Source organism: Elephas maximus, chromosome 1 (genome assembly GCF_024166365.1).
Source record: "Elephas maximus indicus isolate mEleMax1 chromosome 1, mEleMax1 primary haplotype, whole genome shotgun sequence".
NCBI classification, from domain to species: Eukaryota; Metazoa; Chordata; class Mammalia; order Proboscidea; family Elephantidae; genus Elephas; species Elephas maximus.
This window is the reverse complement of record NC_064819.1, coordinates 117,038,520-117,054,291: the sequence shown is the minus strand read 5'-3', so window position 1 is coordinate 117,054,291 and position 15,772 is coordinate 117,038,520. Positions and strand designations below refer to the sequence as shown.

Below are 15,772 nucleotides of genomic sequence, written 5' to 3'. Positions count from 1 at the left end.
ACATATATGTTATCTAGTATTGCCATAACAGAAATACCACGAGTAGATGGCTTTGACAAACAGAAATTGATCTTTCACAGTTTCGGAGGCTAGAAGTCCAAATTCAGGGTGCCAGCTCCAGGGGAAGGCTTTCTCTCTCTGTTGGCTCTGAGGGAACGTCCTTGTCATCAAAATTCCCCTGGTCTAGGAGATTCTCAGCACAGGGACCCAAGTCCAAAGGATGCACTCCACTCCCAGCTCTTTCTTAGCAGTAGGTGGTCCCTTTCCTCTATGCTTGTTTCTCTCTTTTATATCTCAAAAGAGATTGGCTCAAGATACAACCTAATCCTGTAGATTATGTGCTACCTCATTAACACAACTGCATCTAATCTTGCCTCGTTAACATCATAGAGGTTAGGATTTACAATGCACAGAATAATTACAATAGATCACAATATGGAGGACAATCACACAATACTGGGAATCATGGCCTAGCCAAGCTGACATAAGTTTTTGGGCACATAATTCAATCCATGAGTTTCCATGCTTTGACTCCCCAAAATTCATGTCTTTGTCACAAGCAAAACACTTTCACACCATCATATGATCCCCAAAGTCTTTAATCAATTGCAAGTACAAATTTCATCCTGGAACAAACTTTCTTTTCATCTGTGAAATCTACAATACAAATTATATTTCCAAAGTACAGTGGTGGAATGGCACAAGGTAGGTATTTCCATTACAAATGGGAGAAATTGGAGGGAAAGAAGGAATAACAGGCAACAAGCAACTCAGCAGAATACATTAAATTAGTTCTCAAGGGTTGAAAATAATCCTCTGTTCTCTGAGACCATTTAGGCAATGTCCGTACCCTCCAAAATCTAGGTGTTGGCCACACTGTCTGGATTATGGGTGAAGGCCTTTCAACCTTGTGCTTCAGCTCTGCCTTTCAGGCCTACTGGGACAGCAACTGTGCTCCCTTGGATCTGGGTGGCCCCATTCTCCTAGTCCATCTGAGTGGCAGCCCTACCCTGATCCTGGCAGTCCCTGTTCTTCTGCTCCTTGGGCATTGAAGCCACACTCTCTCAGCTTTGGACAGTGGATCTGGCCCCACCCCCCTCACACTCGTGAATGGCAGCCCCACACTCTGGGACTGAGTTGGTGAAGATCTGACCGTTTTTAACCTAGGAGGCCTTGGCCCCACCCTTTGAGACTCAGCAGGTCGTGATTCCTTCCTTTGAGGTCTCAGAGGTCATGGCTCCATGCTTTGAGACTGAGGCAGGTCTGCTTCCTGTGCTCTTTGTCTCTTCAGCTTCTGTCTCCTGGTTCCTTAACCTCTCTGCCTTTCAGGTCTCTTGGGCCAGCCCAGCCTCTGCCTTGCTTGGGCAAGTGTTACAAAGCTCTTTAGTTCTACCAATAAGTGCCAAAAGGTATGCCACTCTGCCAGTAAGCCTCAGCTTGACGGTGCTCAGCTCTCTCATTCAGTGTGTTGGTAAAGCAAGCTTCACTGACAAGTGCCCAGAGGCATCATACTCCACCAGGGAGCCTCCTACCTGAAGGCACTTAGCTCTCTTGCTCCATGGGTCAGATCTTGTGCTGTCTTATGCGGGTTTCCTGGTTCTGCTGGTGCCATTTCTCTGCTGCTTCCTCTCAACATCTGCACCATCTCTGGTGTTACAGTTCTCCTCACTTCCTTCTGAGCCCTCACCAGAATTACCTTTGACATCCATAATTCTACCGACAGTCTCTTCAAGGAAATCTAGGCTTTTATTGTTAGGCACCTTAAAACTCTTCCAGCCTCAACTCATTACTCATTTCCAAAACCACTTCGTCATTGTAGGTATCTGTTAGAGCAGCACCCCACTCCTGATACAAAATTTTGTCCTAGTTATCTAGTACTGCTATAACAGAAATACCACAAGTGGATGGCTTTAACAAACAGAAGTTCATTCTTTCAAAGTTTAGGAGACCAGAAGTCTGAATTCAGGGTGCCAACTCCAAGGGAAGGCTTTCTCTCTCTGTGAGCTCTGGGGAAAGATTCTTGTCATCAATCTTCCCCTGATCTAGGAGCTTCTAAGCACAGGGAACCTGGTTCCAAAGGACACACTCCACTCCCAGCTTTTCTTTCTTGATGATAGGAGATCCAGTTCCTCTCTGCTTGCTTCTTTCTTTTGTATCTCAAAAGAGATTGTCTCAAGATACAACCTAATCCTGTAGATTGTGTCTTAACTCATTAACATAACTGCCTGTAATCCTGCCTCATTAATATCATAGAGGTTGGGATTATTACATCAGATCACAAAATGGAAGACAATCACACAATACTGGGAGTCATGGCCTAGCCAAATTGACACATGTTTTGGGGGGCAGGGGGAAGGACGCAGTTCAATCCATGACAATATTCTAATTCCCTTCCTTTTACAAATGATAACGTACTATATGCTGTGTTGCATTTTGTTTGAAAAGATATAATTTGAAGATTGTTCCATATTAGTACATAAGATATTTCAATTTTTAGCATATTATTGGGTCATAATTCACATACCATACAATCTACCCATATAAAGTGTACAATTCAAAGACTTGTAATATATTCACAGAGTTGTGCAACCATCACCACAATCATTTTTAGAACATTTTTATTGTCCCAGAAAGACACCTGTACCCTCTAGCTGTAACTCTCCAATTCTCTGTCCCCATCCTCCAGCTCTAGACAACCACTAACCTACTGTTGCTATAGATTTGCCTATTCTGGACATTTTATATAAATGGAATCATGTAATGGTTCTTTGTGGCTGGTTTCTTTCACTTGGCGTAATGCCAGGGTTCACCCATGTTGAAATATTTAACTGGTCTCTATTTGATAACGATTAAAATTTATCAAAATGTATACTCTTCTTTTATAGGTGTTCTATGGATTGCAAGGTTTTTTGTTTAGATGCAGCCAGTTACCCAGTACGTTTCAACTAGAAATCCCAGACCTTTTTTTTTGTTAGGCTTGAATCAATTGAGCAATCAAAGGACTATAGACCTTGGTTCAAATGGCTACACCAAGTCTGCCCCTCTGAATTCTTTGGGATCTTATGGAGGAACAGCAGCTTAGGACCTTATCTAGATTAAAAATAAACAAAGGAAGCCTGAAATGAGAGAAGACAGAGAGTCATTTCTATTTTTATGAAAACAGCAGCACCTTCTGGTATTTTCATTTCAGAGTGGATGGATCTGATACAGTTGGTAATTTTACTTAAAAACCTTCCTATTAAATAGATTCACAATAATTTTGAAGAACAGATGGTATAGACTAGAGCAGGAGATAAACACTGTATGTTAAACATTTTATTGATCAATTAAAATATCATAATTTAAAATGTTGATTCTACTATGGGAATTATGTGTTTCTATGTGTGAAACAGAGAGTCTGTATGTAGGGAGTGCAGTGGGAATTTATTATCCAAAGTTTAAATTGGCCTCTTCTCTATAAGGTGAAAAGGAACAGAGTTGTTTTCCTCCTCTCTCCTCCCTTCTTCCCTTCTCTCCTCTCTGTCTCGGTTTCTCTCTCTGTATCCCTCTCCCTTCACACACACATACACACACACAAATACACACATATCTATATCCTCTCTCTTTCTGTCCCTCCCCCTTTCCTTATCTGCTCCTTCCCCTTCCTCCCCTTCTCTGCCCCAGGCAGGCAGATGCTTTTTCTTTAAGGTGTATGAATCTGGTTTTCAGTGTTGAATAATGTGCCTTTGGGCACCTTGAAAACTACCTCTTCTTCCTATTTTTAAGACCCAATTAAAAAAAAAAAAAAAGGCAGAGGAGAATAAGGGAGCCACCTGTGTGGATCTGATGAAAACGGAAGGGTATAAAGTTAGCAGCTCTTTGGAAAGAGTTTAGTTACAGAAGGAATGCATCCTTATCTTCTAGCCTGTCTTTGTTCAGCTTTTCTATAGGAGAATTAACTCTTGAGAATCTCATACCAGCATCTCAGTAGATTAGTCTGCTTGACACTCATTTTCAATCATGTTAACCTTTACCCTGTGAACTATTTATGTATGATGGCTTTTAATTTATTTTTGGAGTACTTTTCTTGGCTGTATCAGCCATCCTCATAAATTATGGTAGCTAGAATATTCAGATAAAATCATTAGATTCTCTGAAAGTTAAACAATACTGTAAAGGAAAGAAAACACCACCAATCATTGTTTAAAATATTTATTTAAAGTTTTTAAAGTAGTCATGTTTGAGTTAAAAAATATTCTTCTCTTTTTATAAAGGAAAATTAAGTCATTGAATAGTCATTCAAATGGTATTAAAATTTATTTTTCCTTTGGTTCACATGTTTTTAGGAAAATATTGGGGACAAGATTGAATGTAGAAGCAAACCCATTAATTATAGAGGGTACCAGAAAATAATGAGCCTACAAATAGTCCTGGTATGTCTTGCTCTGCCTTTGCATGCCATCACTCTTTTTCAGAAGTCTGAGCTATGTCCAAAGTTGTTATAGGCTGTGTTCCCTACAATAGCAGGGTTGTAGTGGAAACTGTCTTCTCCACCTAAGTTATGGGGCCTGATACAGTGAATGCCATACAAGCCTTGGGCTTGCCTGCCCTAAATTATGCCTGTTCATGTGACCCCATCATTATTCCCAGGATCTGTGCCCTTTACCCTTGATCTCATTTCAATAGGATTTAGACAAGTGTCAGACCTTTGGAATGCTACACAATAGTGACCTTGATTCTCTGACTTTGCTGGGGAAAAAAAAAGTGAATTTAAACTTGGTGTTGAAATTATATGGAATGCTTTGTAACTATGGTATTCAAATTATTCTTGGTATAAAAGAACCCCTTGCCCTCTGCCAGAGTTATCTTTCAGCTTGGCTCAGGCTCTATGGTTTTGAGGGCCGCTCATGTGTTTATGGAAGACTAAAGCTTTTTTGTTGTTGTAGTATTGGTGTACGAGGAAATTCACATGATTTTTCTTTAGCTTTAACTTTCCAGATATTATTTCTGAATATTAATTCTTCTAATTGTCAAAATACCACCCTTTCAGAAAAAAAACAAAAACACTGCTTTATAAAAGATGCTAGCATAAAGATGGTGGATGTTTAGTGCTTGATGGATGGACAAGTGGTAAGGGGGTGTAATTCGGAACCAAGATTCACCACCCTGTGGCTAGTCCTGAGCCCCTTTGGGGGGAATAGCAATCTTTAATTACATCTGGAACTCATTAATTCTTTTTGGAGTCTCTTTCCAGATCAGCTCCCCCATCAGCCTCCTATCGAGCAACAGAAATTCCAGATGGTTCCTTCCATATGCCAGTGCTCATTCTCTCAAGTAGGATAGATTGGTCACCGACAGAGTAGGATGGAATAGCTGTGACCAAGTCAGGGCAAGGTGGCAAGCATTGAGCCACAGCTAATTTAGAGGCGGTCTGTCATTTATGCTTATTAAATAGGTTGTACAAGTAACTACTTCTGAGTGATTACTCTGAAATGTCTTGAGTAATTTCATAGAAAGGATGTTACTTCTAGAGAATACGAAATTTTGATCCCAACTTTCCTCACCTGGAAAGGAAAAAAAAATTTCTGCAAGCTGTCATGTGGTTGAGGATTGGTATGGTTGAGCCTGCAGCTGGTCTACTCTGGAGGCCACAGTGGGGTGAATTTTTTCACTTGTGTTACTAGGAATCATAGCTGTGACCACTGAGTATTATCGTGATACAAGGAGAATTCCTTTATAAAAACATTTATAGGGCGTATATTTATTTTTATTTTAGCAGAATTTAGTTAGAAGAGGCACATTGCTAGACTTTCTAACTTGATATAGCTGGGGAAGAAGAAGGGGTCAACTTACCTATAATAAAGGAGTATATCATTATTTCAAATATATCACACAATGTCTGTGCATTTATATATGTCTGCATCTAATAGTGGGAAACATACCTTACTCATCTTTGAATTACCATCACCCACCAAGATTTGGCATATCACAGGGAAGAAAAAGAATAAAGAAAAAAAGACAGATAGATGGATCCAAGAGAGCTAAAAATGAAAAGTGTGAGACAAAGTTTACTAGAAATAAGAGCAAAGCTTCTGCTCTTGTCTTCATCCTATACTTCCCTCTGATAGTTATTAGATTTTACATGTGCGTGTGTGTGTATGTGTATGTGTTTGATATTCTTTGCTGAGCACCTACTATGTGCTAGGTATTGCTCTAAGGGCTGAGCAAAAAAAAAAAAAAAAAAGTGAGGATGGCAGCTCTGGTCCCTGACCTCATGAATCTGTAATAATTAGGCTATTTGTGATTCATGAGAAATTTGTTGGCATATTTGGAGTAGGTAGGGCAATTAAAAGGGAAAATTTCTTCTAAGAGGGGTATGTGGTAAAGATCATAATGGTAATTATAATGTTTTGTATAATTGTCATATTTTAACTGAGATGTATGCTCAAATGAGACTTTAATTTTTTTTTTTCAAGTGAGTACTCTGTGGATGAAAGAAAGCATTTATTGAATTAATACAATTATTTTGTACAGTCAGACTCAACAATCAGACATTGGTAAGTTTAGTTAGACTACATAAAGGCCACTTGTGTAGAACTCTTGTTTTTAAAGGTATTTGCTTTAAATAATTTTTATCCCGCTTTTGGAGTCGTCTTAAAAGCCCATAAAATATATTGTTAAGCATAGAACATTCTCTAGATATTTCAGTCTCTTGCTTGAATGTTTTTAAAAGTGCCAGAGATGGGATTAGAGCAAATATATTTATTTATGTCTATTTAACCTAATCATTCACTTTGTACCAGTCACTTATAAACTCTTGAATTTAAGGTATGTGGGGGACTAAACTCAACAGATCTAGGCAACATTTATTTAACATTTTTATCTTTGAGGTTACAGTAAGCACTGAGAATTTAAAAAAAGAACATGAATGGTCTGTTCCCTAAAGGAAGTAACAGTGGGGGAGAAAGACATAATTACAACAGTGCGTTGTAGTGCTCTCATGTAAATATGTGCAAAGTGTCATTGGAACTGTTTCCAAAGTGGGAGTCATGGGAGGGATTATGCGTTGATGGATAAGCAGATGATGCTGGATCACGACACACTTTGAGAACGACTGTTCTACATCTACATCATGGTAGACAGGGGGAGCAAGAGAGAACACGCAGGAGAATTTATGGACCACACCTGGAGATACTTCAATTCTGCCTACACATTGTTGGCTACAACTGAGTCACATGATTTCATCTAACTGTGATGGGGGCTGGGAAATGTAGTTTAACTGTGAACCCAGGAGGAAGTGGGAAACAGTTTGGTTTACAACCACGCAGTCTCCTCCGCAGGAAGGTATGGCCAGTCTTGTAGCTAGGGAAGTAGGCATAGGCTAGAAAAGACAGTTTATGAAAAGTGAATTTGCTTGAGCAGGTCCTTAAAACCTGCATTGTTTCCTGGAGTATGAAGTGGAATTATGTTTTAAAAAAGAATTCCTTAAAAATTTTTGCATGTAAAGAGAAAAACAAAGTTTTCACATGTGCTAGTGATTATGGATTATGGCACTTTGTTTTTAAGTAGAAACATTTGATATCTTTAATTCCTGTTTAATTGCTACTAAGCTTCAGAAAATAACCTTTAATGCTTTGGCATACATGAAATATTCACTGTGTTTTAAATGAGAACTTATTATTCATATGTTACTCTATTGTTACCTTCAGTCAAAATCCATGATTATGTCTTCTGATGTTATTTGGAAACTGCTTTTATGAAAGAGGAGATGAAGAATAGTGGTTTTAAGTTGCTTGATGAGCTCTGTAAGCATGCCAAGCTAATGGACGACAGTGCAAATAATTATAATAACCAATATTTATTGAGCATTTACCAGGCCTTTTGCCTTATACAGTGGGAGGTGGGGGAGTGGGAACATCTTACTGGCACTGTTTAAGCACTTTAGATGTATTAACTCATGTAACCCTCACCAAAAAAAACTCTATGAATAAAGTATTTTTATTGTTATGCCCATTTTGTGGATGGGGTAACTGAGGCACAGAAAACTGTGTTGTCCCACACAGCTAGTAAGTGGCAGAGTTGGGATTCACATCCAAATTGTCAGACTTCAAAGGCCAAGGTCATATCTAGTGAAACTGCCCTTCTGAAACTAGAGACAAAGTAAAGGGACAGGGGCAAGGACAAGAGAGCTTCCCTGTGCGTTTGCACTGAAGTAGGTTTAGAACATTCGTTTGGGGCATAAGCAGTACCTTTTGTCCATAACATTTGACGTGTTAAGCGATAGCAGAATGTATTAATCATGTCTTTTTTTTTTTTTTTTTTTCTTCTGTCTTTTTATTAAGACCTAGCCTTTAGCAGACTCTTCTTCTGGTTGCTATACCTGTCCTGGCAGAGGTAGCAACTAAGGCATCTCCTGAATTGCCCGGAAAACCTCAGAGTAAAATCACTGGGAGCAGAAGGTGGTTCTTGTTTAGGTTATATATCTGAGCAATTTCTTTTTCTTCTGCAGACAGAACTGTCCTTGTGGATATAGATCTTCCACTCCTCAAAGGCCTCTATGTGAAGGGGACTTTAGAATTCCCTGTGGACAGAAGCAACGTTCTGAGTGTGGCATGCATAGTCATTGCAGGCGGGGAGCTGAAAGTCGGTGAGTAAGGGGCATAAGAACTGGGGCATAAGGGCATAAGCTTAAATGGGAATTAAGGTCTGTCTGTGAGAAGGGGCTCTGGGTTGCTTAATGGGTCTTGGGGACGGCTAAATCAAGGAGTGAGTTGACTACTAAAGCTTTCCCTAGGGAAGCTTTAGATTGGGCAGAGTTGGCTCTTACTGGTCATTCTCTCTTGCCTACCTATCGTCATACCATATCATCAGACCGTTGTCATTAGAACATGTTTTGAACCCTAGGATCTTCATACTACTGCTCATTTCAGGACTCTCTGTCTTCTCTAGGCTACACCTTGATTTGCCCTCTTTTTCTCTATATCGGAATTTACATGTGGCTCACTCTCTCAGGACAAATCACTGAATTCGTGTTGAACTTGATATCCTCTTGTCAAAGAACTTACAATAAAATTTCAATTGTTGTCTGAACGCGCTACCTTGGGAAACAGGCCCTGCAGCAAAGGTTATGTGCCAAAACTTTATTGGGGCAAACAATCCCAGAGAAGCAAGAGAGGGAAAGAGAAATGAGGGAGAAAAAGCAGGGAAGCAAGATGGCCACAGCTTCTCAAGAAAACGTGGTGGTTACTGGTTATGTGAGATGCCTTGGAAGAAGCCTTATAGAACCACAAACCTTGGGACAATATGGGGAGGAAGGTGCAGGAGAAGGGCAAGCAATTCACTGCAGATCCTTCTGATCTCCTGCCTTTCTTGGTCCAAGCCTACCCTAAAGCCATTAACTCCCCTATCTTTTTTTGTTATGTTCCCTATTTCTCTGGGCAGCTAGCGGAGGGGCCAGAGATTCAGTGGATGCTAGGAGATAATGCTCACCCAGCTGGGAAGTGAGATCTGGGGTAGTGCATTAACTGGATCTGGTACACTGGCTTACTTAAATTAAAAAAAAAAAAAAATTGTTTTAGGCAGGCCCCATACATGGAACTATTCTAGACAATAATGATGTAATGGTGACGAGACATGTACCCTGATTCCAGAGGAGCTAGGTTTGAACTTAGTAAGGCGTTCTGTTTTGACCCAACAAGAAGACTAAAAGAGAATGCCCAGAATTCCTTCTTAAAACCTTTCCCTAAGAAATAAATCTCTCATGGTGAGGAAATATTCACATGTCATTTGTTCAGAAGCACCCCAAGTTTAGGATCTCTTGTGGGAGAAAATTCTAGGCATAACTACCTGTCCAAACCTTACATCACAGTAAGAAGATTCCTGAAAAATCATCGAGCCTATTCTTGAATACTTCGAGTGACAGAAAAAAAAAAAAAAAAAAAAAAAACACCTTTCAAGGCAACTTGTTGCCATTTTTTGAAATCCTCTTGGAATTCTTATCCCTGTATTAAGCCAAAGTTTGTCTTCCTTTAATTATTGTGTGTTCACGTTCTGCCACTTGAGTCATACAGGGCAAGTATGCAACCCCCTTCCCTTCGATAGCTCTTCATTCACATTTTCTTGAATCTCCTCTTTTCTAGGTTATATGGTTCCTATTATTTTAACAACATAACAATGATCATGAGGATGGCACAGGACCGGGTAGTGTTTCGTTCTGTTGTACACAGGGTTGCTATGAGTTGGAACCGACTCAACAGCACCTAATAATATTATTTTAACCATGGCTTTTTTTTTATAGTTTTTTATTTATGTTTTAAAATAATTTTTATTTTTTCAGCCTACCATACAAAACTTGAGAATACAAAAAACAAATAGAACATTCTACAAAAGAAATTAAGTGATCATGCATATTCCCAGAACATAAAGATAACCATAGTTAATATTTTGATGTTTTATCTTAAAATATTTTTTTGCACTACACATACAAGCATATATAAACACAGACACTTTAAAATGTAGAGTGTACAGTTTGATAACCTTTTTTGATCCTATATTAACATTGTGAGAATTTCTTTAACTCATATCTTCAAGGCCACAATTTTAATAGCTTTAATACTCCATAACATATATATGAATATATACATATATATAATTTATTTAACTATTTTTCTATTGTTGAACAATAGAATTGTTTATTTTTTCAATTTTTTTTCCTGTAGCACTCTGCAGTAAACAACCTAGCATTATTTATACCTCTGATTATTTACTTAAGATTGACTTTTATAAGTGAAATTACTGGGCCTAAGGATAAGATCCTTTTTCATGGTTCTTGATACATTTTTCCAAACTGCTATCCAGGAAGATTTTACCAATTTGCACCCCCTCCATATTTCTCAGAGATGCGAGGACCTCTCACTCTTCCCAGCGTTGCCTTTAACCACACCTCTGAAAGTATGAAGACAGAGTGAAAGAACTATTCCCAGGTGGGACCTGAACTATTCAGAACAGAATGAGATGAGGATAGGGGTTAACAGCATGGGCTCTAAGTCAGATGGCTTGGGATCACATCAGCTTGGCCACCTACTTGTTGTTTGACCTTCATCAAGTAAACCTCTGGGCACCTCCATTTCCTCATCTGCATAGTATGTGGGGAAACAATGGAACTACTTTAGAGGGATGTTGAAGACATCAAATTCAATACCACACACCAAGTGTTTGGCACAGGCTTTGGCATATAGTCGGTATTCAATAAATGTTAGTTTTATCATCCAGGGAAATAGACATATTGAATTGGATAATTTCAGGATATTTTAATAAAGGGGCTATTTACAAAAATCTAGGTGGGATGGAACTCGTGATAGCAGGGTATACTTACCACCCCTTTCCTAAAGGAGGAAGAGAAGAGAGTCACACCTGGAATGTAGAGGTGGAGAAGGATATGTGGAATTGGTTGCCAGGCTGAGCCATGACCTTTTCTAGAGGAATTCAACCAGCTATAGGTCCAAGAAGGGACCTATGGTAATAAATACCCTGACCTCACTCTCTTTCCTCCCTTTTGCCTCCTGCCTGGGCCCCATTTGGCCAAACCCAAATGGAAGCTAGAGTAAAAGAATGCTCATTGATATAGTGCATACAGGTAAGGAGCCTTCTGGGGAGCAGCACTGAATGGAGAAGTGTAGAACCTGGAAATGGAGATACAAATAGAAGCTCTCCAGCACAGTTAGCATCCCACTACCACAACAGATATGAGTCTTCTATTAACACGGGTTAAACTGTTTAAACTACTTTTTTTTCCCCCCAGCTATGTCATGTTTTTGGGCCTCCAACTATGTTGTCAGTTCTAATTCCTAGTCTTTTTTATATGTACTGTCAAATACCTATCTACATCATACATTTGTGTAGGCTTATTTTTCCCTTGAGTTTTAGGGGGATATAAGTGCAATACTTTTTATTTATCTCTTCATTTTATGATTTCAGTCCTCTTTTGACCCTGGGGAAATCCTTTTGAACATCAATCCTTTCTTCTCATATTAATATCATTTGCCCATTTATTTAATATTCTATAGGCTCCTCTTCCAATTAACTGATAGAAATATTAACTGAGACCAAGACCTGTCTCTTATTACTAAGAAACATTTCTTCATTTGATATCTCCTTGGAATCAACTTGAAGGCAGTGGGTTTATTGCTAAAATTGGTCTTTTTTTTGGTAAGTTATTTTTAGGTTTCTGAGGTCATTTATTACTATAATATAAAACTTGTTTCCTGAAAATCTGTACCTTTGAAGGGAAATGATGCTGTTTTGCTTTACGCATTTAAAATCTAGGTTTTAAATGTGTCTATTCTCAGTGCTATTTTTACCCATTACTAGACAATGGTGTATTCTTTTTCTCCTTCCTTTGTCCATGTGTTCCAGGCCTAGAGGTTGCTTATTGGAGCCCATCTGCCCAATTCTATGTGTATTATGCCTGAAGGAAGACTTTCAACCCATCTGTCCAATTCTACCACACCCTAAAGAAATTCCGACATGAAATAGATAATGAGACTAGTTAGTAAACAAGCTTAATAGAAATGGACATTGGCACAGAGAGGTGCCAGAATATATCTGATGCCATTTGATCCACGTCCCAACGTTGTGGAATTACATTTCTTGGTGGTTCTGCTTTTGAGGCAAGTGGTGCTGGCAAAAAGTGTGTCAATTGACTTTAAGTAGAGTAGAATCATGGCAGGCTGGAATTAAAAGGGAAGTTCATGATCAAAGCTTTGCTTAGAGGGCTCCAGCAAATGCCAAACTCAATTTCACTCTTTGTTCAGTGGTTATCTCATTAGTCTGATAAAACACTTGAGATGAGCTTAAAGCATTTCACTTGTGTGTATGTTCTTTCATTCATCATGTAATTTACTCATTGTCTACCATGTGCCAAGTGCTGTGGGAGATGTTGGATGTACAGAAAAAGAAGTCATGTGCCCTAGTTTTCAGAAGGTGTCCCTATAAAACTGTGGAGAAAAACAAGTAAAATCATAATTGGAAGAGTCACCCCTTTAAACCTCGAGGGGACTTAGGATAAGGAAGAGATTTGAAAAGGCACATATTTGTGGACTATACCTTCAGTAAATTGTAAAGAATGAGTATGTCTGGATTGTAGGATTCATCTGGAATGGTGGTGGCAGGTGAGGCTGCTTGACCTTATGTGCCATGCTGAGGAGTTTTGATTTTATCATGAAGGGAGTGGGGTAACCTGCATAGTTTTAGGCTGGAAGCAACATGATTAGATTTGGTTTTAGATATATTACTCCTGGCAGTGTGGGGGATGGGTTGGAAGAGGTAAGACTTAGGAGCATGGTAAAAAGTGAGAAGGCTACTGAGTTATTTTGGAAAGAAATTGTAAGGGATTGAATTAAAGTGCTGGAGCTAAAGAAGAAAGAATGAATTAGAGAAATACTTAGGAGGTAAAAATCAATAGAATTTAGTTTCATTTTGAAATGAGGTGAGGAGTTGTTTGCTGTGAGGTGTCTTATTGGAAAATCTGGGTCAGTGTTGGTACCAAGGCTGAATTCCATTTCCACCGCTTAATAGTTGAGTGACTTTGGGCGAGTTACATAAACTAGCCTTGTCTCAGATTCCTTATTACTAAGATAGGAATAATAATTGTGCCTATTACATAGAGTTTTATGACAATTACATGAGGTAATATTTGTTAAAATGCTTGAGCAGTATCTGGCACATAGTAAGTTCTATACAATGGTTTGTTAAGCACATAGACTCATGTATCTCAAGCTTAGATTTCAAAGAGATGTATAGTTAGTAATATCCAGTAGGCATATGGAGCCTTGGTGGCACAGTGGTTAAGAGCTCTGCTGCTAGCCAAACGGTCAGCAGTTCAAATCTACCAGCCACTCCTTTGAAACCCTATGAGGCAGTTCTACTGAACTGATTCTACAGAAATGGTTTTCTTTTTTTAGGTTATTCATAGATTTGCTTTCCTTCCCTTTGTCCCTCCCTTCTTCTTCCTTCCTTTTTCTTCTCTCTGTCTTTTATACAATGCCAACTCAGGCATTGTTCCTGGCACTTGAGTATTCAGCAGTGATCCCTGCTCTCACAGAGCTTGCATTGTTTTGTCAGGGGAAACAGACAATGGAATATTAAAATAAATGGAGAGAATAAGTTTAGATAACAAGTCAAGCTCTGAAGGAAACTAAGTAAGTATATGCGTTGAACAGAGGTTCAAGTTGGGTGTTACCACTCATATGTTAGATAATAGAAATCTTTCTGAAAAGACATTGTGACCTCAGACCACAGAGATAAGAAGGAGCTAGCTCTGCAAAAATTTGCACAAGAGGTTTTCAGAAAGAGGGAAGAGCCAATGCAAAAGTCCTCAGGTAGGAATGTGCTTTGTATAAATAATCATATGGCAGGAAGATAGCCACTGTAGCTGCAGAATAGTAAATAGTAGATATGAGTTAGGAGCCCTGGTGGTGCAGTGGTTAAGCACTTGGCTGCTAATGAAAAGGTCAGTGGTTTGAACCAACTAGAAGCTTCACAGGAGGAAGACTGGGAGATCTGTTCCTGTAAAGATTACAGCCTAAGAAACCTTATGGGGAAATTCTACTCTGCCCTATAAGGCCACTATGAGTCAGAATCAGTTTGATGGCACACAACAACTACAGACATAAGTTTTCTGGTATAGGCTGGATTTTGAGATACGTTGCGCTGCCCTCTAAATCATTAAAGAATAAAAATGAGGCCAAGTGCTACTTTTTGATAGTCTCACGAGTATGACTTTAACAAGGCAGAAATTTGTTTAGGACCTTCATGAATATTGTAGTTCAGCAACTCATACAATTTCTGGGAAGTTCTCCAACAGTAGACTTATAACTGTGATATTGCAGACCTTAGAGATTGTCTGAATCATCTGCCTCACCGTATAGATGAGGAAGCTGAGATCCAGAAAGATTATTCATTTGTTCCAAGATCTCATAGCTGGTAAACATCAGGACCAGGATTAGAACTTATAGGTACCTTAAATACTTTCAAGTCTTTGCCCTAGTACTGCCTTTACTATATATGAAACCTTTTCTGTCTCCATTCAGTAGATTTCAGTGTTTCTTTCCTTCTGGTCCATCTTACTCATTCATGTCATCACTATTGCATTCATTTTATTGTTATTAAATGGTATGTTTTCATGAAGGTCTTCTCTCCATTAAATGATAGGCTTCTTCAGAATGTTTTGTGTCATACCTAGTGCATAGTAGTCTTCTAATGTTTGTATGACTGATTAACGTATACATAAATGAATGGGTATATCTAGGTCTATCTTTCAGCTCACTGCCTTTTTCTTGTAATATATTGAGTCTTCCTATACTTAAATGTCTGTATCTGTGAGGAAGGAATTATAGTGTTTATGTATAAATGACCACAATAAGTTTATTTTATTTTTTATGAAAGGAACAAAACAAATGTAAAGATACTTTGAAAAAGTTGGTGATCTTGTACAAATTCAAAATATTTTTAATTTTTATAGCCATTTTAAGACAAGAAAACTGATTTAAAAAAATGCCTTCCTCAAAGCCTGTTCAATAAATATTGATTTATTATTTTAAGTTGTTATCCAGGAATGGCTGTTTGAACCCATTCCTTTCATCGGTGTCTCCTGTTAGATGGGACATCAGTTCTATGCTTTAGTACGTGTTCCTTGTTATCTTAGGTATTAATGATGTTAACGTGTTATTGACTCAATTGTTCAACTCGATGGAGACTGTGTTTTAATATTGTACATTTGAAATTTCAAATGAAA

The 15,772-nt window shown here is 38.6% G+C and overlaps 1 protein-coding gene across 1 annotated transcript in view; it reads left to right on the top strand.

Moving 5' to 3' along the window:
• PKHD1 (PKHD1 ciliary IPT domain containing fibrocystin/polyductin) overlaps positions 1–15,772 on the top strand; it is a 593,425-nt gene that overhangs the window by 370,063 nt on the left and 207,590 nt on the right. The window contains exon 53 of the mRNA XM_049894022.1: positions 8,489–8,626. Within this exon, the coding sequence (XP_049749979.1) occupies positions 8,489–8,626 (138 nt within the window). The remainder of the gene's footprint in view (positions 1–8,488; positions 8,627–15,772) is intronic.